Below are 25,683 nucleotides of genomic sequence, written 5' to 3'. Positions count from 1 at the left end.
CAATGAAGGCTTTCTTCAGGGAGGGAGCAACCTAAACATGAAAAAAAAAAAGCTGTGCAGAGCAGCGCCGGGTTGTGGGTATCAGTGATACTGACCCTGACCTCTGCCCACCAATCAGGTCAAGCTCCCAAGAGCAGCAGATGCTGTCAGCTTCTGGAGAGGCATCGGGCCAGGCCACCCCCCCCAGCTAGACCACTCAGGCCAAGAGGAGAGCGCCAAGACGGCCCAGAGCAAACAAGAGGGAGGAAAGGAGAGCTTGGCATTGCCCTGAGCTCCGGGAGTCAGGAGCCTGAGGAGCCTCCCCCGATACCCCTCAATATTCAGCCCAGTTTCCGAGGGCCCACACCCACCCAGGGCCAGACTGCCCACAGATTGCTTGCTCCTGGCCATGCCCCTCCTGGAGAGCTCTGGGAGGGCAAGGCCTGGGAGCCTGAGATCAGCAGGCGCCGAGTGAGAGGCTCTGAAGGAAGGAAGGGTGGGAGCAGCCTCAAGGCGCCCCACCCCCATGTGCCCCTTGGCACCTCAAAGCACTGAGGTGGGTGTAACTTACTACTTCAACACTACTGCCAGGCGTGCATGCATGCTCCATCGCTTCGGTCATGTCCGACTCTTTGCAACCCCATGCCCTATAGCCTGCCACTAGAGTCCATTAGAGTCTCCAGGCAAGGATACTGGACTGGATTGCCATGCCCCCCTCCAGGGGATCTTCCCAACCCAGGGACTGAACCTGCGTCTCCCGCATCGCAAGCAGATCCTTTACCGCTGACGCAACCACCTGCAGGAGGTGACAGTGTCTATCTGAGACCTGCTCGTCCAGGCAGCAGAGGACAGCCAGAGAGGGGAGGGGGAGCGTTGTCTGCCGAAACCATCCCGCTCAGCCTCCCTGAGCACCTAGAGACTGCTAGGGAGCCAGAAGAGTGACCCCGGAACAGCAGGTGAGCACCCTGCAGGGCCAAGGAGGAACTCCGTGTTCACCTGGAGTGGCCCCAACTTGGCTCTGATTTCCAGATGCAGTTACTGCTTTAAACAACTTAAAAAAAAAACCTTCATAAATTGCTCCAAGTCCCTGAGAAACCACTTAAGGACTAATTAGCATCTCAGGCTGCTCTGAAGGGCGCTTCACAGCCGGGCTCTCGGGCATCAGTTGAAAAGGAAATCATTAACTGCTTGCCTTAGACAAGGGCCGACTTAACCACTTCTCCCCAGAGCCACCTTGGCTACTCCTGACTTCGGGTCCCCATTAACCCGAGAGGGGATGCGTTTAATTAATGCTGCTTAATAGTGTCTGTGGGGAGGTTTGCTTTGCTTTGTTCCTCTCTGCTTCCAGTCCTTGAGACTTTCTTTTTAAGAAAGAGGCGGCCTGCAGCAGTAACCTGTGGGGATGTGCAAATTTCAGAAGGAGCTTGGTAGGAGGGGAAGGAGGGCCAGCAGGAATGGCCGCTTTGGGGCCTTCTGTCCCGAAGTTCTCATGTTCACAAACACTCGTGCCCTCCACCCCACTCAGCAAGTCTCGCCTTTTCCCTACAGGAGGCCACGGTGGGCTACCCAGGCAGTCTCTCCAGACCCCTCCATGCTGCCTGCGGGCCCTGTGGGCTCTGGCGCCACAGGAGGCCGCCCCAGCCTCCAGGAGACGGGATGTGGCCCAGGCCCGGCGGACGGGGACCCACTCATGGATGGGGTGGCAGTTTTACCGGATGAGCATCCGCTTCAGCAACTGCTGGTCTCCCTCCGAGTAGCCGGGCCAGTCCTTCTGCACATCCTTGTACACACAGTCCTTCAGCGTGCACGTGCCATCCTTGGCATTCACATTGGCCACCTGCAAGATAGAGCCAGGCTCACCTCGTGTATAGCCCGAGAGAGAGATGATCATGAAAGCATTTTGGGGGGTGGTGTGGGGAGAGGCGGAGACAGACATTAAAGGGGAAAGAGGACAGCACACCTCTGCCCCAAGCCAACACTTGGCCCCCCAACTCCTCCGCAGTCCGGGACAGTGGCCCTTGGGGTGCAGAAGGGTCAGAGCAGCAGGCCCAGATGCTGCTGGAGGCCAGGCTGGCTCCACAAGGGGGCGCTGCCATCTACACTCCCAAGACTCCATCAGCAGCCCATCCCGCTGCTATGGACGGAACCATTTTTGTCCTCCACAAATCCATGTTCAATCTTACCCCCTGCTAACCTAAGGTGATGGATTAGGAGGCGAGGCCTCTGGGAGGTGATGAGGTCACGAGGGTGCAGCCCCCATGAGGGAGTGTCTTTTTGGGGGAGGGGCTGTGCCGGTCTCTGCTGCTGTGAGCCTTCTCCAGATGCGGCAGGTCGGGGGCTACTCCCCAGCTGCACTGTGTGGGCTGCTCATCGTGGTGGTTCTGTTGCAGAGCACAAACTCAGGGCTCTTGGGCTTCAGCAGTAGTGGTGCATGGGCTCGGCAGTCGTGGCTTCCAGGCACTAGAGCGCAGGCTCAAGAGTAATGGCGCATGGGCTTAGCTGCTCTGCAGTATGTGGGATCTTCCTGGATCAGGGATTGAATCCGTGTCTTCTGGACTGGCAGGCAGATTCTTTACCACTGATCCACCAGAGAAGCCCAAGTGTCTTTATAAAAGAGAACCCAGAGTTTCCGCGCCCCTCTCCCCGGGATGAGCATGAGAAGGCAGAACACAGGCCCTCACCAGACACCCAATCTCCCGGAGCCCTGATCCTGGGCCTCCAAGTCTCCAAAGCTGTGTGACGGGTCTGTGGTGTCTAACCCACCCAGGCCATGGTGTTCTATGACAGCAGCCTATGGACTAAGATACATACACACTCTCAAACTCACAGCTCCTGTGGCAGAGTTGGCCGAGCTGGGGGAGGGGTGCCTTCAGGGCCCAAGCTGAGCCCACCTTCCCTGCCACCAGCCAGCCCTGCTGCTTTTGGTTAACATAAGCTGAGTTTGTCTTCAAGACTGTGCAAAGATGCATTTAGAACATTTGCCTTAATATGCTTGATGGAATTCAGGCCCCTGGCCCGCAGAGGGCACTCTCCTGAGCGTCTCGTCAGGCACCACGGTCTCCGGAGCGCGTGCAGAGCTGTGTGATTGGCACGGCAGCTGCTGTTTTTCACTACAGCTGAGACTGTGAATTTATGCTCCACGTCACGGCGGTTTCCACAGAGAGCATTTTTTAATGGCTGAGTAATATTCCGCCACGAGGCTGCACTGTGATTCACTCCATCCCCTCTCCTTTGTTGGACGCGGACTCTGCTTCCAGCTTCTCTGGAGCATAAACAGATGTCACTTGCACAGGTTTTTCCATGCTGGTAACGGTTTTTTTCGGCCAGCTTCCCAGAAGTGGGATTAGTGGGTCAGAGGCTCTGAACATTTTTATGGCTTCTGAGACGCTTTGCTAAAATGCTCTCCAGAAGAGCCACCCAGCCATCCACACTCCCACCAGGAAGGTGGACTGCCTCAAATCTTCTCTTTGGATGTTTTCACAAGAGTAGAGGAGGAGGCGTCTTTGCACAGCGCTGCTTTGTCAGTGCTGCTCATCAGAGTCCCTGGTCACGGGGTGGGGGGGGGGAGCTGGGAAATGAGCATCCGTAGTGAGGTGTAGCCCCCATACCTTCCTATCCCCATGCTGGTGGGGTCCCAGTGCCCCCTCCCACAGTTGGTGGGGAGAACAAGTCCGGTAGCAAACATAGCAGCTCAAGGCAGAAGGGACAGGAAATCAGAGAATGGGAAAGATCAGAGTGGGCTCCCAGGATGCTCTAGCACAAGACATCGCCTGGGCCGCCTCGGGGAGCTGCCAAACCCAAGATGACTGGAAAGGCTGGCACTTAGCACGATGCCTCCCTGGTCCCAGGAAAGGACCAGGAGCGACGAGAACACCCTGGCGGTTAAAAACGAAGCAGGTGCCCCAGGCAGACCCAGGTCAGCGCCGCCAGCGCCCTCTCTCTCCACAGCACCAAGCCTGGTGCCCCTGTCGTGGCTAAGGGTCACTCAGTGGGTAAATCTCAGGTGCCGTCAAACGCTGGGTCAGCCACAGCTCACATTCTGCATGTGCTGCTTTTTCACTCTGGGCCCGAACAGAACGAGACTGGAGAGCAGGAGCAAGGGCGTCTTTCAGAACGCTACCCCAGGGGCCGAGGGCCTGGCCGGACGGTGGCCCGCGCTCTAGGCGCCGGCAGGGCAAGCGTGGTAGTCAGCCCTCCGTCAGCCTCAGCTCACGGCTGACGGCCCTGCCCCGCTCCGAGCCGTGCCTCAGCCACCCTGTGCTGCAGGAGGCAGCTCTGGGCGGCCCCAGCCCAGGAAAAGGGCCTCCCGTGTGCTTCCCCCAATTTCCCAAGGGTGAGGCAACACGTGTGACTTTCCAAGGAAATGAGCACCCTGGGAAATGTCCTTCCTGGTTCCAGAGCTTTCTGGATGCTCTAGCAAGCCCCAGAGAAACCTCCTGGACTACAGAGCACTGTACCTGTCTTCTCTAGGCCCCAGGCCGACTCCCGAGCTGGCCGGGAGAAGCTGCCCCTCAGTCCTCGCCGGCACAACCTGCGCGAGGGGGGCAGCGGCTCAGGAGGCCAAGTCTGCACAGAGGCCCCAGTGAGTACCCGGAGGAGCCCCCGACGGGAACAAGGCTCCCGGGAGCACCTCAGCCCTCAGGCCCCGGGGCGTCTCCACGGTGAAGGGGAGGGGAGGCGAGCCCAGCCCCAGGTCAGCACTCGTGTCGGAGTGCAGCGGCTGGTCACCGCGGCCCCTCTTCCCTCCTCACCCCTGCCCCGTGCCCTGAACTCGCTGGGGGGCGATGACGACACAGGGATGCCAATCCAAGCATGGGGGGACGAGAGCCACGCCGACGTTCTACCAAAGCTGTGTGTGGTCACCCCAGCCTCAGACGGCACTCAGGGAGGGGCAGAGGGGCAGCAGGGCGCCCACGGGAGAACTCGGTCAATTGGAAATTCTCGGCAATTCCTCAGACACAGCTCCGGATGGTCATGGCGCCAACTTCCGACCACAGGAGGCAGCACCCAGGAGCCCAGAGTGTCCGAGGCAGGGCCTCAGCTCCTCCCAGAACACTGGCGTGACTGCCGCTGGCTGTGCCATCCTGGCAGCGGCAGTGCTCTGAGGCGGCCTGCTGCCACTCCACAGCGGAGCGGCGTCCACGGGGCCCAGCTGAGGCGGTGGATCGGGCGCGAGCCACTCACCCTCTCAGGAGTCCGTGAGCTGGCTCCCCCAGGGCACAGCGCCAGGAAGGCTCTGGGACCGCCGCTGTTGCTGCAAAGCCCTGGCCGTTTAAGAGCAGGCTCTGCCTGCCGGCCCCACGTTCCTGCCTGATTAGCTCCTGACCCCAAAGCGAGGTGCTCCAGTCGCACCCCAGCCTCAGACAGAAGCCTGAGGGTCCAGACATGAAGCCCCTTGCCTACAGCCACAACTGAAAAGCCACAAGGAGACCCACCTGATATGAAGCCTGAGTTCTTGCTAACTCGGGCTTGCGCATTCCCCAGGCTTCATTCAATTCCAAAAACCTTGTGCAGCTGAAGTCTCGGGTCCCCCATGCTGTGCCCACTGCCTGCGAGCCTACAGCTGTGAGGAGACGAGCCCTGGACAGTAAACAGTGCCCCGTGCCCCGCGCCCCGCCCCGGGCAGCACGCACCTGCTGGAGGAGGCCGTCCAGCGCGTCCTTGTCCGCCTGCGCCAGGCCGTCCTTCTGCAGCCGCAGCAGCAGCTCGGCCTTCCGGTAGGGTCTCAGCGCCAGCAGGTGCAGCACGCGGTCCCGGAAGGGCCGCTGAGACACCCCGCTGCCCCCGCCAGCGCTGGCAGCGCTGCACTTCTTGATGGCGCTGGCCGGGTTGATAGGGGTTGCCCGCTTCCGGGAGGGCACAGCATCCACTGCCCCTGGGGCCGGTTTCCGAAACTGAACCTTCTTGCCTACAGTAAGAGCCAGGTGTCAGGGACGGGAGGGGCTGAGGGGTGGTCGCCGTGTGCCCCTGTCTGGAGCGGACGGCACGCTCCTGAGCGAGCAGAGACGCCCATGGATGGCCCACGGCCTACAGCCCCGAGCTCTCACCGAGCCCAGGAGGCAGGCGCCTTAAGCCTCGTGCAGCCCCGCCTGCCCAGCGAGTGCGCCACCTGCTGACCACAAGCAGATCGACGGGTACGTGCGGGGTCCCCAGTCTCAGAAGTGGGCTGAGAGCCTTATTATCTAACTTCATCCAAGCCCTGGCCCCTATGGGGAAGGTGGCTGATGCTTAAAAAGGAGTCCCAGAACGGCCAGAAGGAGCACCCCAGAGCCTGCAGTTCACAGCTCTATGCTGGTCCCCTGGGTCCCGCCATTCTCTTTTATGACAAAGGGGAAGATAAAAGCATCAGGTCACTTGGGCAGACCTGCCTGTGCTCAGAGCCCCGGGGGCTGCAGGCCTCTCCCCCACCCTCCTGGTGCAAACAGAGACATGCAAGGGGGTCCTCCATGGAGCCCCCGGAGTGCTCTCGAGGGAGGGGGCTTCCATCCAAAGTCGCTCACTCCACCTTGGACAACGCCCCTGCCACCGCAGGAAGGAGGACCTCTGAGCGAAGTCAGTGCAGGTCTTAAACCCTTGGGCCACAAACCTCTCCACGACAACTGTCTTTGGCATGTATCCCTTAACTCTGACTTGTCGAATGAACACAAGAAATGCTTTTAGAACCTGCAGGGTCAGACTTCATCCCAAGAGAACCCTGATGACACAGGGGAGAGGCCGGACACAGCCAGGACTCCACGTCCGTGGCTTCTGAGGCCGGAGAACACAAACCAACGCAAAAGCCGTCACTGTATCCTAAATGGAACAGTAAGGCAAATTCTGACTGAAAGACCCACCCAAAACTTATTGAAATGGGTACAAATGTCCATATTTGCATCTTAAGGCAGGAGCAGGCAGCTGCAGCCCTTTGGGATTCTGGCGGGCACCTCCTGGGTGGCTGACAGCCCAGGGCCCAGGCTCCCTGGCCACACACTGCCATGCCCACCAGGGCCCTGTGCTGATAGGAGGACCAGCACCATGTGGGGTTTCATTCAGCGCCAACGCCACCGCTAGGCAAGGGAGACTGCATGCTCTTTGGAGCAATGTGAAAGACCAATTTTTCCTTAAAGAAGAAAAACCTCCAAAAGCCAGCAAGGTTCTCCTTTGCTCTGTGCCTCTCTGGCCTTTCTTGCCTGACCATGAACTCACTGGCCTCTTTAACTCCGTCTCCGCCCAGAGGTGGGAAGACTGAGGCAGCGCGACGGAGCTTTCTAAGTGAGCAGGACTTCTCTCTGCACTGTCAGTGTGGTCAGTGTCTCACTGTCACTGAAACTGTTTCCAAGCAGAGGCTGAGGGGGTGGGAGGTCCTAGGAAACAGGGATCAACGCGTTTCCTCCCAGGTCTCCACCCCATGGTCCCTCGCTGGCCCCAGCACAGCAGCAGGCTGCCCGCCGCAGAGTGCATCTTGCCATCTGCACTGTGCCCTGACCAGGGCAGCCATGGGAAGGAGACACCGGGGCAGGTGAGGGCAGGGGTGGCCACTGAAGGACAGGCTGCAGCTCTGGCTTCACGCAAGGTGAGAGGCAGATGTACCTGAAGCAACAGCCTGGGGACGGGGCCCTGGGATTCAGAATTCCGGGAACTCTCAGGCCCTCTAGTCCATGCTGGATTCAGAATGCAGCGGACACCACCCAAGAAGGACCTGCTGACGCAACACTGACCCCACTGCCCCGGCCTCTGTCAGCCCATCACTCCTGTTCCGGCTCCTGACGGGCCCTGAGGCTCTCCAGCTCTCCTGGCAGCTGCCCAGCAGGCACAAGACCCCCACAAGGCCCCGGCCCCCGATCCTCACCCAGGTAGCGGCCTCCAGGCTTGATGACAATGGCCCCTCGGCTCCGCGTCTCCTCCTCGGCCTGCGCCAGGCTCTGCCGTGCCTTCTGGTAGGAGTCGTCCGTGGCGCACACTGTGATTTTGTCCTGGATGCTGCCCAGGCAGTCCAGGTGGACATCCCCACGGCTGCAAGACAAGAGGCCAGAAGGTGAGGTGAGCTCCTCGGATGACTGGAGAGGCGGCCTCGGGGCCGACGCCGCCCCCGCCTCTGACACTCCCGCCTAGGAAAGGGGGCCTGGTGCTGACTTGGCCAACAGGGTTTCTGCAAGGCACACCCTGACCTGAAAGAAGCAAGGGAACCCAGGTTCCCGGGCAAGAGGGGGCACACCAGGACCCACACCTGGACCCTGGATGCACTGTAAGCGCCGGGACAGCTCACCTGAGGAGGAGAGCGGGGGCTGGAGGTGGGGGTAAACACCCGCACGGTGGGCCGGGCCGCCGTGAGAGCCGGGCAGCGCGGGCAAGGCTCACCTGGAGACGTACTGCTGGATGCAATCGAAGCTGCCCTGGGGGCTGTCACGGCCGATGTTGGAGAGGTAGAAGGAGAACGTCCGCGCCTCCGCGGGGCAGTCAGGTTGGGGGATGGAGATGTGCTGCATGGAGAAGGGGTGTCACTGGGGGCCCACAGGCAGGGCCAGCACGCGGTCCTGGCCCGTCCCTGGCAACGTGTGAACACACCCCCCTGTCTCCCTATCTGAGGGACCAGCCTGTCACCACGGCCAGGCTGCTGGCGGGCGGGGGCGCGGCCTCCCGCGTCTGCAGCAGTGGTGCCGGGCTGAGGAGCACGAGCTCTCAGCACACCGGCGGCAGGGCCGCTCCGACCCGGCCACGCCAGGCCCCCGCCACGCCGGGCAGGCCAGGCTCGAGACAGCCCGCCACGCTGGAATGGGACAAGGTGGGTGGGTGTCAGCAGCGGGCCAGGCATGCCCGGCTGAGACACCCTGGTGCACGCTCCCCCTACTCCCATGTGGCGAGGCCCTCTCCACCTCCTCCAGGGTGTCTGGGAAGAAGGCAGGCACACAGGCGCGGGCCCCGAGGGGCTCACAGACGGGCAGCACTTGCCCCCGCCGACCACGACACGGGATGTGTGCACATGGTTCACCTAACCCTGACGGCAGACGGCATCGCCAGAGCCTGACTAGGCAAAGCCACAGCTGCCGGAGAGGAAAGACAGAAGGCCTGGCCGGCCGACAGACAGATGGCACTAGCCCTGGCTGAGGTGCAGGGCTCAGCGCAAGGCAGGAAACCCAGAGGCCGCTTCATTCCAGGCCGACCCTCTGGCCCCCTGCCCACCCTGGGCGACGGCCAGCAGCTGCTGAGAAACACAGACAGGAAGACCTCACGCTCCAGCTGCCAGCCCCTGGGCGGGCCGGGAAGGGCCTCCAGAGCCCTGTTGCCAGAGAAGACCAGCCTTACGGTCCGTCCTGGGCTGGAGCACCGGGCTTGTCACAGTCAGGGAGACACAGGAGGAGTCACGGATGGACGAGAAGGGGCGGCAGCAGGGTGCAGCGGGCAGCAGGCTGTCCCTGGGCTGTCACGCCGCCTCCGCAAGCCGAGCCGAGGACGCCTCCTCTGAGGTGACGTGAGGACAGCAGCACGCAACCCTGGGCTGAACGCCTCCTGCCCCGTGCCCGGCTGTCACATGCCAACGCAGCCAGCTCGGCCTGTCTGAGTCGAGTCTGTGTGATCAAGGACACGCAGGCCCGGCCACTGCGAGAGAAGCTGCTGCCCCGCCCAGCCCTCGGCGGGGTGTGAAGACCCTCGAGGGGAGCTGGGAGGGCACGCAACCCAGGACTGGCTCTAAACGCTGCGGAAGCCCCGTCACGCACAGCCAGTCTCTGCTCCACGGAGACGCTCCCTCCTCACACAGGGAGAGCCAAGGCGTCACAGAGCGGCCCCTGGGCCCAGCCGCTCGGGACGGGAAGAGCCTGGCCTGGGGGAGAGGGGCAGTCTGCAGCGGCTGTCCAGGGACTGCAGACGACCTCGGGCTGCCGATCACGCCGCCCCCAGCTCCCCGCCCCGCCGGCCCCGCCCCACAGCTGGTGTCTGCCCCGCGCGCTCTCCTGGCCCTCCAGCATCCTCCTGCGCATGCAGCAGGTGGCGGAGGGCCCAGTCAGGACGTGCAGCCAGTGGCAGGGAGACCAGCAGGGCGCCCATGCCAGGTCAGCCCTGGGCAGTCACACAGACCCTGATCTCCACACACACGTTTCTGTAAGGGTCAAAGAGGGGATGAAGCACCTCCCACTTGGCAAGTGTGTTTCTACTATAAGCCTGGACTGCCTGCCACGACGCACCTTGGGCAGGAGAACACCTGTGTGTACACACACGCACACTGGAGTCCCCATGCAGCGTCGCACTGTCCGCACACACTCCTCTGCAGACGCGACCTTCGTTCTCTATCACGGAAGTAACCGGACACCCAGCACCCAGACGCTTCTGAGGGCCACCGCGGGAGAGGCCCCCCAGGTACCACAGGCAGGGACACACTGATGCAGTGACCCAGAACGCGGCAGGAAGAGTGTGCACCATGTTGTCAGCAAAACCAAAAGCGCTTCTAACAGAGCCTGAGCCCTGATACGCAGCCCCTCCCCACGCCCGACCCTGAGCCTCTCCCTCACCATGTGCTGGCTCTGGCGGAGACCTGGCCTCCCCCGGTGACATTTTTCCATCTCTGGCTGCTCAGAGGGCAGCAGCTGCCGTGACTGCCTGCCACAGCCCCCGTCAGGGAGAGGAAAGGAGAGGGGTACAGCCTATGTCCCGACACCACCGTGCGCCTGTCCGGGCAGGGGCGTGGGGGACCATTCCCTGTGATCCTTTAGCCCAGTGAGGACCTTTTCCACACAGGTATGTATCAGCCCTTTCAAAATCCTCAAGTGGGGGGGCAAAGCCCAGAGCCGGGTCTGTGTAGCCACTGGGGCCGCAAGACAGCGGGCGGGGGAAGGCCTGGTGGAGCCTGCCACAGCAGTCCTGAAGCCCCAGCCCCTCCCCAGCTCTCTGGCACCAGAGCGCACGGAATCCTCTGGTTAACGGGCTGTTACGATGCTGGTTAATGGCTACCAGTCCCGGGAACCAGTGAGGGAAACCAGCCCGCTGGGCACAAATGGCCCAGGATGCCCGGCTTTCTCTGTGGTGGCAGACAGCGCGACACGCTTTCTCAAACTCGGCCTCTGCTCCGCGTTCTGGACCGAGCCCTGGCTCCCCCAGGGGCCACCACGGGGCCTGCAGCAGGCCTGAGCAGGGCAGGTTTAGTGCATCTGGTGTCGGCCCCAACTCCTGCTATGAGGCCGAGCAAGGTGCCACAGACTCACGGATGTGCCTGAGTGCGGAGATGCACAGGCAGACCTGGACCTCCAAACAGCCGTGTCCCACCCGGACAACCCAAGGGGCTGACGTCCAATCCAATCCTCCCGAGGATGGTGCTGGTTCCACCGTGGGTAGGTCAAGCCCCTTTGAAATTTGTCCAAGTCAAGCTGGCAGCCCTAACCCCACATATGCAGGGCCTGATGTGTCTGCAGTCCAAGTGGGGGCTTCACTGAGACAAATGAAAACCCCAGCAGGCTGTGGGCACAAAGAAATGGCAGGGGACGCACTTGGCATCCTCTTCAGGAGAGAACAAGACCAAACAGGGCCAAACAGGAACCAAACACTGCCGAGCCAGACTCTGGCCAGAGGGTTTTCAGGGAACGCTTGCTTTATTACCTTTATTTTCAGGGAGCCCTCAGCATAAAACATATTTTGGATCAAGAATTACTGCTGCACGGCTGCATGGTCGGGAAGATCCTCTGGAGGAGGCAACGGCAACCCACTCTATGATTCTTGCCCAGGAAATCCCACTGACAGAAAAGCCGCTGGGCTACAGCCCATGGAGTCCCAGCATCGGACAAGTGACCACACACACCCTGGATGGCCTTCCCATAGCAAAGCAGCCTCTTCCGCCCACTGGAAGGCCCTCAGGTCCTCAGCCCCAAACCCAGGGGGTGTTCTGAGCACCTACTTCCTTTCAAGAGCTGCCCCCTCGCACTGTGGACAGGGAGAGGGAGCGCACACAGCCCCCCGCCCACCACTTCCCAGGCTTCCAAGTCATTCCCACCATGCAGCAACCGGCAGCCCTGGGCTCAAGCTTGGGCCAGCCCTAAGAACTCCCGCAGAGCCGGCATCTGGACTGCAGACACACACTGGTCACGGCCTCTGACCAGGGCCATCATACCTTGTTCTAGAAACTGCCTTTGGGTTCCCGCTGCAGCACACAGAAATGCCTTACACAGCCCTGGACACCAATCCCAGCTCCCTTTCTTTCTTCATCAAATGAAGACTTCTGGGGTGGGGCCAGCCAGTGAGGGGGTTGCCTCTTCCCCTCGGGAAGCTGATGCTTCACCAGCTGTCAGGAATTGAGAGCTGAGAAGTGACCCCTGATGGCAGAGGGGCCCAGGGCAGCCACCCCAGTGTCTGAGAGAGAACAGAGAACTCACACAGACACAGACATGGCAGACGAAACAAAGGTGAGCGTTTTGCTCCAATGATGATGCCCCAATGCTGGACGTGCTACAGGCTGCCGTAGTCACCCCCAGGAACCAGCCAACACCAGGGCCTGGCCGCCCACCACCACGGCCAGACCTCGTGGCACTCCCGGCACGGGTGGGGAAGTGGCCGGGCCGGACCTGACTCCCACCCCAGGAGCTGGGGGACACTGAGACCCTCTGCCAGCTGGGCTGCATTCACATCGGGGGGGGGGGGGGGGGGGGGGCGAGCACCAGGAACCGAGTGAGCGTGTTCTGGACTGCAGGGGGACTCTGCTTCTCCTTGAGCCATGGTTTATTTTGTTGGCTGCGCAGGGTCTCACAGGCCCAGCTGCGGCACCTGGGATCTCTGATATGCGTTGCGGCAGGCGGGATCTTCACTTGCGACATGCAAGCTCTTAGTTGAGGCATGTAGGATTTAGTTCTCCGACCAGGGATGGAACCCAGGCCCCCTGCATGGGGAGTGCAGAGTCACAGCCACGTGCTGCCAGGAAGGCTCCCTCCTAAGGCACCCAGCCCTGAGGTGCACAAGCTCTCTCCTGGGTGGGGAGGCCAGCAGCCAGAGGGAGATGACCTGGCCGAGGCCCCTGAGCTAAGGAGCAAAGAGGGTCTCGATCTTCAGCGTGCCAGCCTCATGGGCCTCTGGGAAGCAGGCCCTGCCAGCCTGCTCGGGGTCCAGAACACGGAGTCAGCACAGGCACAGGAGTGCTGAACGAGCTGGGCCAACTCGACCCGCCCGCCTCCTGCTGTTTCCAGCCTCGAGGCAGGAGGGTACAGCCAGGAGAATCGGGAGCAGACAGCAAGGGCCTCGCCTCCTCCCCCCACTGCTCCGAGTGGCCACGCACTCGTGCCTGGCCACGAGAACATCTACTCTGCACCTGGCCCCAGGCCAGGCCTCTCACACCCGGCGGGGAGGAACGGTCATGTTCTATCAACACCCAGGAGAAGGACAAGGCCCAGAGGCCAGCAGGGGCAGACCGCGCGCCTGGGCCTTCACAGCAAACTGGGAAAGAACAGCAACCCCCTGCCACAGGCCTCCTCCAGTCCTCACACGGTCCCACCCAGGGAAGAGCCTCTTAGTGGAGACTCACGGCCTGGCTTGCCCCTGGCTGCAGCACACGGCCTCCACACCCTCAGAACCTTCTAGGTAGTCCATGACACATGAGAATGCCCAAAAGGAAAAAATGTGGGATTCTCAACTCAGAGGCAGGGACCCTTTCTTGAATGGATGTGGCGCTTAAGTTTGGCACAGGGATTTGGGCGACACAGTGCAAAGCCCAGGAGACCCTCACGGCGCTTCTAGGAGCACCCCAGTGGTGTCTTGCTGACTAGAAAGCACTGCTCATGGATAAAAAGAACAGCAATCTGTGCCCTGGCTTCCTCGCGTTCCCACAGCTGCTGGGGGCACACTGTGACCACAGGCCACAAGAGGGCGCCACTGGGCCAGTCTGGCAGCAAGCCCAGCAAGCCCTGCCCCTTGGGGAAGCAGCTCAGGGGAAGATCAAGCAGAAGCCAGGCAGCCAGGGCCAAAGAAGGCATGGGAGCCCAGAGAAGGCATGGGGCAGGGCGCATGCCCTGGGGCCTTTAAGGGCCCCTCACTGAGCCTGACTGCTCTTGGTGTGCTGGTGATCCCCGGGCCAGGCCACAGCCCCTAGTGACTCCCTGAGAGGTAACCTGGGTGTGCTCTAAAGCTTCTCTGTAGGTGCGGTGAACCCATGACCAGGTCTGGGTCAGCCTCACACAACCAGCGGAAGGCCTTAAGAGGGAAACTGAGGCTTCCCTGATGAGGAAGAAGCTTGCCCATGAACCTCGGGGCCAGCTCCTGCTTGCCCCACAGAATTCAGACTCATCAGCCCCACAGCCCCGTGAGTCAACGTCTTGCAATACATCTCTTGGTATCGCTGTATCTGCACTTGCAGACATGTATCTCCTCAAGGCTTCATCTCTCTGGAGCACCCAGCCTGGGGCGAAATCTACAGATCTCCCCGATTCTGTAAGAAGCCAGCAGGCTGTCGGGTGGAAACTGACTTAGACGCGTGTGGCAACTCTTCAGATATAAAGAAAAAAAAAAAAAGACTTGCAATAAAAACTAGGAAAAAAACTAAAGTGTTCCAAAGCATCTTTAGTGGGTGGATGATATGGGGATCCTAGGACCTGGGTGGCAAGGCTTACGGACAACCCGCCCTTTCTCCCATTCCTCAATTCTTCCGTAAGATAGTCATTTATGATCAAGTATCTTCCACGAAAAAACTGGAGTACTGAGTTTCTATACTTCCCAGTACTAAAAAGTTAAATACTTGTGGTCCCAGGCCCACCGACAGAAGCGCCCCACCCTTGGGGGCGGGCACACGCCCAAGTTCACTTGGGCTTGGGGGGCGGGGGGCGGTGCATAGTTTCCGATCAGCACAAAGATCAAGTCAGAACAGGAGTTTGGCAACGACAGGAAGTGGGAAGCTCAGGAGCTGCGGGACAGAGGAGCTGCCTTCCGCCCACAGAGGGCCCGCCGATGTGGCCGCAGCCATGGGGCCAGCCTGGAGAGGACCAGAGGCAGAGCATGGCTCAGCAGCAGGCCCTGCCTGGCACAGGAGCGATGGGGCCAAAACACTGCTCCCAGCAGGCTGTGGTGCCCAGCAAGCCACAATTCTAAATAAGTATGATTAAGATCAAAAAAAGACTCACCCCTTGACTTCCCTGAAATCGAATCGAAGGTCTCAGTGAAACAGAATCCTGCAAAAAAGCAAAACAGGAAAACATCAATGAAGATACCTGGAACATGTTTATATGCGGCTGAGTCCCTTCACTGTTCACCTGAAATCTCCCCACATTGTTAATCAGCCAAGTAAGAAGTCTAAAATCTGAAAAAGATAGCGGGAAACCCAAAGACTCACCTCCCAGTCATACAAGGAGCAGGACAAAGACAGTGTTTTCAGGAGGGGGTGAAAAGAAGAAACTACACGTGTTGAAAATTACAGGAAAAGTCGCTGGAGCAGGGTTTTGACAGGTCAGTAAGCTCCTCAGATGTCCCGGGGGCCAGGGTTGAAGGTAAACGAGAGGCAACTTTTTTGCGCAGCCCGTCACCATCCCCCCGCACAGCAGCACCAGCCCAGGCCATCCCGCCTCGGGGGCACTCCAGGAGGAGCGGAACTGCGCAGGTGAGCGCCACCCGCCAGGTGGCCGGCTGATGAGGCGACGCCCCCCACCTGAAGGCCCTGACAGGACAGAGCCCAACGCCTGCCCAGCTCCACATCACAGCTTCAGAGCAGCTCGTCCCTGTGCTTGGGGCGGCAGAATTTCCAAATGTCACAGGAAAAAAATACACCAAAAAACTCTAATTTAAGCTTTAGCTATTCGGAGATCAGCCTTCTGGTGGAATTTCAGAAAGAACATGGATCCAGATGGAGGGTCACACTTCTCTTTCTCATTTATCCCGGGCCCTTGGCACCTACTTTCTGTGTAGCAGACCCCACCCCACAGGGTGGTGCTGGTTCGTCACAACGACCCCCTCCCTCCATCCTCAAACCCACAGGGCCCAAATCAGCCTCTGGGCCTGTGGTTCTCCTCAGCTTTCCTCCACGTGGCAGCCCAGATCTTGGGCTCACCCGCCTCCAGCAGAGCCCGCCTCTCAGGCCTCTGCCCCAGCTCCCCCACCTGGACCCCAGGACCAGTCTGCAGTGACTACCTGTCTGCTCTGTGCCCAGCACGTCAGGCCCGCCAGCGGCCCGGGGCGGGCAGAGCAGCCGCACACACAGGGGGAGAGCCAACCAGTGCTCGGGCTGGCCTCTCAGTGCCTGTGACCCTGTCAGACCGCCGGGCAGCTGTCCACAGGTGAGGCAGACAGCGCTCAGCCAACCGGGACCACGGGGGCCACACATGCACCCTGCTCGGCTTACAGGCGCCTCCCCTTTAGCCAAGAGTCTCCAAGGACTTCACTCAGGCACCCGGAGCAGACCTGAGTGGTCACAGCAAGCTCCGGCGCTCACCTCCACGGAATCAGACATCCCAGAAGCCAGCCACCCTGTTTTTTTTTTAATTTGAGAAAGACTGAAAACATTTTTTTAATTTTTTTTAAACTCTGAGAAAGAATGTCAGGATGTATTTTACTTTTTGGACCTCAGTCTCTGACCCGTGCCCCCTACAGTGAGGGTCGAACCCATGCACTGTGTACTGGAAGATGGAGGCTTGACCACTGGACCACACTTTTAAAGCACATCCCACCTCACTGCCAGGTGGGCAGATACAGGATGGACTCCAGCCCCTGCAGGGGCAAGGGCTACTGCGCTGCTCAGACAGGGGCCAGGCTCCCTTCACAGCAGGCTCGAGACCAGACGACCTGCCCCCAGCCATGGTGAGACTGCTGCCTGGAATGCAGTTCACAGACTTAGAGGGGCAGCACCGGGGGGCCCGTCTGGCTGGGCCCTTGGAGACGCAACATTTATGCAGCCTTTGCTTGGAACCAGCTTAAAGACAGAGGCCCAAAGGAAAATCTGCAGGTGGCCAGTAAGCACGGGAGAAGCCATTTCTCACCAGTGCGGTGCAGACTACGCAGGTGCCTACCAGGATAGCTAAAAAAGACGACACCCCAGAACCCTCATCCCTTACTGGTGGGAGCATACAAGGTCCTGTAGAAAAGTCCAGCAGGTATTTTAATATCAACTAACTTGGCTGTGTCAGGGCCTAGCTGCAGCACACAGGATCTCTGCTGCAGTGCAGACTCTCTAGCTGGGGTACATGGTCTCAGTACTTGTGACACATGGGCATAGCTGTTCCACAGCATGTGGAATCTTAGTTCCCTGACCAGGGATGGAACCCACATCCCCTGCACAGTAAGGCAGACTCTTAACCACGGAGCCACCGCGGAGTCCCCTCGTGGTTTCTTTAAACAGTTATCACGTGACCCACCAACTCCAATTCCTAGGGATATACCCAAGAGAAATGGAAACACAGGAATGCACGAACATACACACAAATGTGCACAGCAGAAATACTCTTTACTTCCCTGGTGGCTCAGCAGTAGAGAATCCACCTGCCAACGTAGGAGACACAGGTTCAACCCCTGGGTTGGGAAGATCCCCTAGGAGAAGGAAACGGCAACCCACCCCAGTATTCTTGCCTGGGAAATCCCATGGACAGAGAAGCCTGGTGGGCTACAGTCCATGAGGTGGCGAAGAATCAGATAGGGCTTAGTGACTAAACGACAACATTCAAAGAACAGCCAAAAACCCAAATGCCCGTAAGTTGGTAGAGAAACAAAATACTACCTAGAAGCAAAAATAAATGAACTCCCAATAGACACGACATAGACGAACCCTAAAGCCACCAGCTAAATGAGAGAAGCCCAATATACAACACTGTACAATGGATGACTCCACCTGTATAAATTTTCAGAAAAGGCCAAACTAATGAGAGCGCAGAACTGTGAGTGCCTGGAAGTGGGGAGGGCTGCAGGTGGGCTGGAGGGAACTTCTCGGGTGGAGTTAACACTGACTATACGCCTAAAATGGGTGTAACTTCCATGGGTTGTAAAAGACCCCGAGAGCACTCCAAAGCCTCAGGGGCTTTGGGGAACGTCACCTGAGCGTACAGAGAGTTACTGAACAGGCAGCGGGGAGACTCATCTGTTACCCAGTCTCAGTCAACAGTGACGTACAGCGGACGGAAGGGAGACAGCAGGACATGCAAGGGCAGCAAAGACAGCGCCGAAGCAAAGCTGCGTGCCCACCGTCCTTACGGAGCTCTCCACCGACATCACCCGACCCCGAGAGCCAAGAAGGCAGGGTGCTCTTGGTGGGGAACGGCAGGTGCAAACTTGGAGCAGAGACACGGGGGCCACAGAAGCAAAGGGCTCGCAGCACCTGGTTCTCACGCCCTCAGCCCAGACCCCTCCATGCAGAACTCAGTCCGGGGCTCACGGCAGCAAGGCTGCGTTGCAGGAGCTTGGGGGACAGGCACCACGACGACGGTGCTGATGCAAGCCCAGATTTAGGGATGAGAAGGAGAAGAACTAAGAAGGGTGCACCCCCTGAAGAAGGGGCTCTACCAAGGCAGCCCCACCTGTGCCTAGAGTGGCCCACACGCTCCCTGCGGCATCTAGAGAGGCATTGAACTCGTTTACTAGTTGCCAAGCAGGTTATTCAGAAGATCACTTTCTTATGAAGCCCTGGTCATTCACTAAGGGCACTGTGAATAAGATTTTATACTATGGGGAAGTTGGCCAAGGCTAAAAGCTCAAGCTAAAAGGACCACGATGCCAAGAGGGCTGGTCTGCAGTGTGTGTCGCCTAACTTTCATCGCAGAACCAGGCTCTGGGCCACATGGGCTCTCGCAGTGTCTCCTCCCGCCAGCAGGAGGACCAGGCCAGGTCAGTCCTGTCCACAACAGAGCAATTCACTCATACCATCGTGCATACGCAAACACACACACGAGTGACCCCCAGACACAAGTCACCTGTCTACAGCCATTAGCAAAACAGACACCACATGGAACCCTAAATTACACCAGCCCCTGTGCAGGCAGAGAGGACAGGAGTCCCACTTGGAAGATCTTAGAACAAAAGGAGGAGTCAGTAACACCTGGTCAATGACTGAGGTGTATTCTTTTTTGGGGGCCGTGCCCCATGGCTTGTGGGATCCTAGCTCCCTGCCCGAAGATGGAAGCCACACTTCCGGCAGTGAAAGCGTGACGTTTTCACGTCACGACCACCCGGCCACCAGGGAATTCCCCTGAGGTATGTGCTTGTCTGTTCGTTGATTGATTGATCGGCGGCAGCTGGGCCCTCAGCAGTGGACGTGTGGAGTTCACACCACTGGTCCACCAGGGCATTTCCCCTCCTGAGGTGCGTCCTAATGGCACTCAGCCCTTGTTGCTCAACAGGTGGCGGCCAACAGCATCAGAGACACACCTGCTGGCACCAGAGGGCCCGCCCTCCGCACTGGGGTTAGCGCTGCCGCTGCCGGGTGCGGCCCTCGCCACAGGTTCTCCTCAGTCTTAGGGGCGACAGCCGTGACCTTGTGTGTAGACCTTCCCACCTGGGGCACCTGTCAGTAAGCTGCCTGGTCACCACTGTGGCCCCCCACCCCCAACCAGGTTTCCAGGAGGAAACGCTGGTGCTGGCCGGGGCGTTGCAGGAGTCTCCGCTTTTGGAGTGTCCTTCGCACCGACATGTGACCATCCCACCTGTCACAGACTCTCAAGCTCGGAGGCCCAATGACATTTTAATGAAGCACAACAAAATTAAAATTGTTACAAGAAAAGAGAACTTTCTGAAGAGTTCTAAAATGTACTAAAATTACTTGTGTGTCTTCAACATCGACCAAAGTGGCCTTTGGCACGTACTGTTTTGCTGTGAAGGTGGGGATCTATTTTTTTTTTGGGGGGGGGGGATCTGTTTTAGATCAAAGTAAGTTTTCACCTTACTTTTCTCGAGTTTATTTGTTTGGCTGCACTGGGTCTCCGCTGCAGCACTCAGGATCTCCCATCTTCTCTGCGGCATGTGACACATGAGTTCCCTGACCGAGGGGTGAACCCAGGTCCCCCGCACTGGAAGCACAGTCTTAGCCACTGGACCACCAGGGAAGTTCCAGGCTTTTATTTTTTCAAACCAAAGTTTACAGATATTTACTGTAGAGCAAACACACTTCATCTGAATGACTCAAAGTGCATCCAGCCCTGTTACCTCCAAGAACCTACTGGAAGGAAGCTGGTTGTGTGATAACGTGCCAGCTTTCTCCCTTCCCTCTGAGTCACGTTCCAAGTGGGGCAGGTAGGCTAAGGGGAACCCCAAGCGCCATGAGGCCCTCTGCCATATGGGTCGGTCACACTGTCAGCGGGGGCTCCCAGCCCCTGGGAACGTGGCCCCATTTCCTCCCTCCGCTGTTACACCAGGCAGGGCGGGACCACCTGGCTTTCTTCCTGCGCCAACCAGCAAGCTGCGGCAGGTGTCAACAGGACTCTCACATGGGAGGCTGCTGGGTGTCCATTGGGTATGCCCAGGACAGACTCCACCAGCACAGGCCCCCCTGGGCCAGTGGGGGCAGGGGCGGCTGCAGCTCTGCCTGTAGCGGGTGCAGGTCTGACGCTGGCTGTTCCTGAAGGCTTCGGAAAGCCTGGGCAGAGCAGCCTCAAGGCTCCAGGCCCATGAGCTCCAGACTCCTACGGCAGGACACATTGAAAGCCAGAGGCCTAGGCTCCCTGAGAACAGCCTGCCCGCATGTCCCTGGACTTACGCCTCCACGGCCCGTGAAGGCTCAAACCCCCAGAACCGTCCTGGGGGCGGGGGGGGGGGCAGCCCGGGACCAGGGCACATGGCTCCTGGGAGCGCGGCCTGTGGGCCAGGCTGAGAGCTGCACTTTAGGCTTGTTATCGCTAAACTCTATCACAAACCTCAAGCAGCAGAAAAGGTCAAAGGACTAGCCCAAACCCACACAGGGCCAGGAGCCAGCTCCACCTGCCACCTCCAAGGTTCTCTGCAGGGATGATACACACACTCGCAGCCTCCTTTCCTCAGAGGAAGACTTGGAAGCTGACCCCAGGAGGACACAGCTGCAGTCACCTCCAACCTTTTATCTGGAGATTTCTGTGTTTAGGTCAGTGACGCACTCCAAGGGGCAGGCCTTTCCACCCCAGGGAGGCCACGATGGGCCACCCAAGCCCAGGAGATATTCACTGGATGGATGAAGAGCAAACGGACAGACAGCAGTTCTGTTGAATCTTCTCGGCTTCTTCCCAAGTAGGCACCCATGTGAGGGCCACACAAGCCATCCACCGGTGACAGCTAGGGTGCTGGACAGAACACACAACCACGATCTCAAAGTGAACACGGGCGGCACAGGCCACAAAGGCCTGCAAGAAGGGAAGGGCTGAGGGAGCCTCTCGAGGCCGCTGGGCTCACTGCCTAGAGAAGCCTCTGGACCGTGGGCTGCGAAGTCTGACAGAACCGGAAGTGCGGGCAGAGGCCCGTGAAGGAGAGATGATGCAGAGACTGCTCCTGGCACCAGCACAGGGCCTGAGCTGCTGCAGAGGAAGGCTTCAGGACTCTCCCTGAGATGGGGCCCCAAGCCTGGGGGGCAGGAGCTGCCATCCACAGCCAGCCCAGAGGAGTCCTCCCTGAACCCCGTTCAGTGGTGGAGCTAAACGAGCCCTCATTTAAGGGCTTCTCTCATTCCTCTCACTAAGGAATTTCAAAAGCAAGCTTCCCCAATATCAGCTGACCCACTGCTAACCAAATTGCCTGTCAGCCGCCAGAAGAACTGTTAGTCTCTAAGAAAAGACAACCAAATCCAGCACACGATCCCATGGACCCTACAACACTCAGTATCCCAAACCAAAAGCCTTCAGACGTGGGAAGCTGTAGAAAAATGTGACCCTTAACCCAAGAGCAGCATCAGTCAATGAATGGAAACAGACCCAGAAAGAACAGAGAAGATGGCATTATCAGACAAGGGTTTCACTTTATTTTTTTTTTTATTTATTTATTTTTTTTTAATTTTTTTATTAGTTGGAGGCTAATTACTTCACAACATTTCAGTGGGTTTTGTCATACATTGATATGAATCAGCCATAGATTTACACTTATTCCCCATCCCGATCCCCCCAAGGGTTTCACTTTAGAGCAACTATTCTAAATTTAAAATGCTCGCAAGCTTAAAGGGAAACTTGAACTGATGCAAAGAAGAATACGAAGTATCAGAGGAGAGTCACACAGAACTTCTTGAGTTGAGAAATGCAGTATCTTGAAGTACTGAGTGGGATTAATATTAGACGCTGTGGAAGAAAAGGTTAGTGAATCTGATGACAAGGCAACAGAAATGTATCCAAAATGAATCACACAGGAACAAATCTATTAAGAAAAGGAACAAAGCCTTGGTGAACTGCTGGACAGTACTAAGAAATCCATTATACATGTAACTGAAATCCCAAGGGCATGGTATCCAAAGAAATAATGGCTTCAAACCTCCAAGTGTGACAAAGACTATAAACCCACAGACCTACAGAACTCCAGCAGGAGAACAAACAGCCCCATGGCAACACGCCCTGCCAGTCAGCGCAGCAGCAGACTGCGGGTCACAGTCGGAGAAGCGAAGGTAAAACTCACAAGGTCCAATACCAGAAACAAGCTCAGGGACCACGGAAGACCTCTGCCAACTAGGAGGGAAGAGGACCACAGCCTAAAGCCCCACATACAGGGCGAAGAGAAGGTAACGTCAAGGCTGGTTCAGACAAAGGGGGAAAGAACCCGCTTGCAGCAGCTCTGCACTCTGAGGAAGGTTCTGGAAGCTCGCTAAGAAGAACGAATAGTGACACCAGATGGGCAGGCAGATCTGCACAGAGGATGAAGAAGGCTGGGTTATGGTGAGCATGTATGAACATGAAAGACTTCTTTCTCATGACGCTTCTGTAAAAGGCACGACAGGTTAAGGTGTAAATAACAATAATGACGTGTGGGATTGGCACGTGCAGCACTGAATGGGTGGCAACCGGGTGCAAAGATGGGGGTCTGGGGGGATGGCAGCGACTGTCCCAGGGTCCTGACACCGTCTGACCCACGGCCGGGGGTCAATGGAGGGCGGGGTCTCCAGGTGCCAGAGCTGACCCTGATCTCCCTGTACCTCGGTCGGCTCGGGGGTGCAAAGCAGACGGACTCAAATATTTGCCTGCTGGACATGCTGAATGCGACATCGGCCTAAGTGGATCATTTTCCTGTTCCTGCGCTCAAGGGGTACTGCCCAGGCCTTGAGGCTAAGGGCACAGTGCACACGGCATAAGGAGACACAGCTGAGGCGCTGGGCTGGGCTGCAGGCGGCAAGGGGGGCAAAGACGGCGGCCGCGGCTGAGGAGGCACGGTGTGGAGCACAGCCGCGAGGGGGGACAGGGCGCCCCCGGGCTCGTGCTCCCCGGAAGGCCAATGTACCACCAGGCTCCTCTGAGGAAGCAGGCGGAGCCAGCCTCAGCGGTGTGCATCGGGCTCACCCTCCAGACGCAGCCAGCCTGGCCTGGCCCCGAGCGCAGGGGCTCCCCAGGCAAACATGGCCCTTTTCTTCCTGCCGCAGGGGCTGACAGCGCGGGGTCAGCGCCACCCTGTCACCCCCCATAGGACTGTGGGCCAGGACCGCTCATCTCCCTGTCTCCCTGGGGCAGCTTTCGGGGCAGCCCCAGACTGTGACCAGCAAGCGGGCAGGTCATGTGATCCCGCGACAGCCCGGCCCAGGCTCAATGCTGCCCGTCTCCACGCCTCTCACTCTCGGTACCTGCACGGGCTACGCCTCAGGCTGGCAGCCTTACACGCGGCACCCGAGTCTCCTCAGACCCTCTGGGGGCTCACACCACTCGCCGCAGGCTCCCAGGCCACACACCCCTCCGGGGCCAGGCTGTCCAACGTGGCACCATCTGAGCAGCAGGCACCGACCCACACGGGCCCTGTCAGCACCCCGAGTGGCAGGAACCACTTCCCATCAGCAGTGCAGGGGGGATGAACCCAGGAGCTTCCCAGGACCTGGGAAGCTTGACACTCCGCGTGCCAAGGTGTGGCTGAGAGCCAGGGCTAAGTCGGGAGACCTGGCAGGGCTGAGCAGTGAGAAGGCCTCCACACGGCAGCAGGGGGTGTCCACACCCCGAGGTCACTTGGCACCCAGGCCACTCCGTACGACTTGGATGAAGAAACCCATGTAATAAAGATGTTGATGGATGTAAAAAAACACGGGGCGGGCAGAGGACAGTGCCGGGCAGGGAAACAGGTGGGCCCAGCGGGGTGGGGAGGTGTGAGCACTGGCCTTAGACTCCCCTCGCCTAAGATGGGGCAAGGAGACAGTGAGGAGGAACTCGATGGCCGAAATCCCCTCCTCTCCCCATGAAGGCGGCTTCGAGGGTGAAGCAACAGGAAGTGGCTTATGAAATCCACCTCCAGGTCTAGCGACCAGAGTGCAGGAAGCGCAGTGGATAAGGCATCCACTTACACTTGTGGGTCTCACGGGGAGACTCTGCCCCAGGGACACTGGCCGTGCCCAGAGACATGTTTGGATGTCGCCACTTGGTGACGGGGCGCTGCTCCTAGCATCTGACAGAAGACCCTGCCCAACAGACGACAGGGCACAGGGCGGCCCCTCCACAGCGTCACCCAGCCCCAGACGTCAGTGGAGCCAAGGCTGAGAAGCCCTGAGCCAGCCGGGCGGAAGGCAACGAGGATGGCGACTGGCAGAGCACAGTGCGGGAAATTCCACGGGACCAATGAGCTAGTGTCTTCAGCAGATGGGCACCTCCAGGGAAGGAAGAGCAGAGACTAGACGTGAAGGTCCAGAGTGGCTCTGTGTGGACACTACTTGAACTAGTCCCAGCAAGGGTGCTCTCAGGGAGCTGCGCAGAGGCGATGTCTCAAACACACACGTCTGTATCTCTTCATATGCAACACAGTGGCTGAAAAAAAGCCACGGGTGAAATGAAAAGACACCTGGGATTGTTCTAAGGATGTACTATCAAAACCAAAGAAACCAAAAAATGGGGAGATGAGGAGGGCACCGGGCAAAGCTGCGAAGACAGGTCAGAGCTCAGAGGGTGAGACTGAATCACAGCCAGAGGGCAGCTGTTACTCTCAGCTCTGTCCCACCAACCCAAGAACACTCCCAGGTGAAAGGTTTACAAGACCTGCCCCCGCCCCTCACCAAGGTACACAGAGCAGACAGGGGCAGGTCCTGTTTGCCAGCACAGACCAGTGTGCCCTCAGGGAGAAAGGGGGCGAGGCGGAAGGACTGCTGCGGTAAGGGCAGATCCAGACACAGCGGCAGGAGGCACAGCGCTGATAAGCGTGGGGAGCGGTGCCCAACACCGCCCTCCGGGTCCTCCACTACCCACCGGGGGCGCTGACTGTGCCCAGGCTGCACCGTCCCTGTGGCCCGAGGCCCTCGTAACTCAGAGGTGCCTGCACGAAGTGATGAAGGTGAAGGCTGCTGCCTCTCCTTGAAGGGTTTGTCTTTCCAATTCTGTGAAGCACAAAGAAGTCCATGAGCTGATTCTTCGGAGCTGGGATGCCCCTTCCCCTGGGCAGAGTGCGGCCAGCAAAGGGGGAGGTTAAGTCCTGAGAAAAGGCCCGGCTGCTGACCTCCTGGCAACTGCCCACCACCCCACCCACCCATTTCCAGTAAAGCAGAGACGATTGGGAAACGCCTTTCAGGAATCCTTCCTGTGGCTTCCTGGCAGGTTCCAAGGGGATGGCAAGGCCGTGGAGAGTTTAGACTGTGGTGTCGGGGACCAAGAGGGGAGCCTTTCTGTGAACCACAGGCAGGAAGAAAGGTCTGGGATGCAGCCCCAGCTCAGTGCGGTGCACAAGGCCAGC

At 58.9% G+C, this 25,683-nt stretch overlaps 1 protein-coding gene across 1 annotated transcript in view; it reads right to left on the bottom strand.

The window, feature by feature from the left end:
- Nucleotides 1-25,683, bottom strand: part of ELL (elongation factor for RNA polymerase II) — an 80,221-nt gene that overhangs the window by 14,347 nt on the left and 40,191 nt on the right. The window contains exons 2-6 of the mRNA XM_043910932.1: nt 15,042-15,089; nt 8,317-8,438; nt 7,808-7,971; nt 5,613-5,887; nt 1,692-1,816 (exon numbers count right to left, since the gene is read on the bottom strand). Coding sequence (XP_043766867.1) covers nt 1,692-1,816; nt 5,613-5,887; nt 7,808-7,971; nt 8,317-8,438; nt 15,042-15,089 — 734 coding nt within the window. The remainder of the gene's footprint in view (nt 1-1,691; nt 1,817-5,612; nt 5,888-7,807; nt 7,972-8,316; nt 8,439-15,041; nt 15,090-25,683) is intronic.

Source organism: Cervus elaphus, chromosome 9 (genome assembly GCF_910594005.1).
Source record: "Cervus elaphus chromosome 9, mCerEla1.1, whole genome shotgun sequence".
NCBI classification, from domain to species: Eukaryota; Metazoa; Chordata; class Mammalia; order Artiodactyla; family Cervidae; genus Cervus; species Cervus elaphus.
This window is presented reverse-complemented; position numbering and strand designations above follow the sequence as displayed.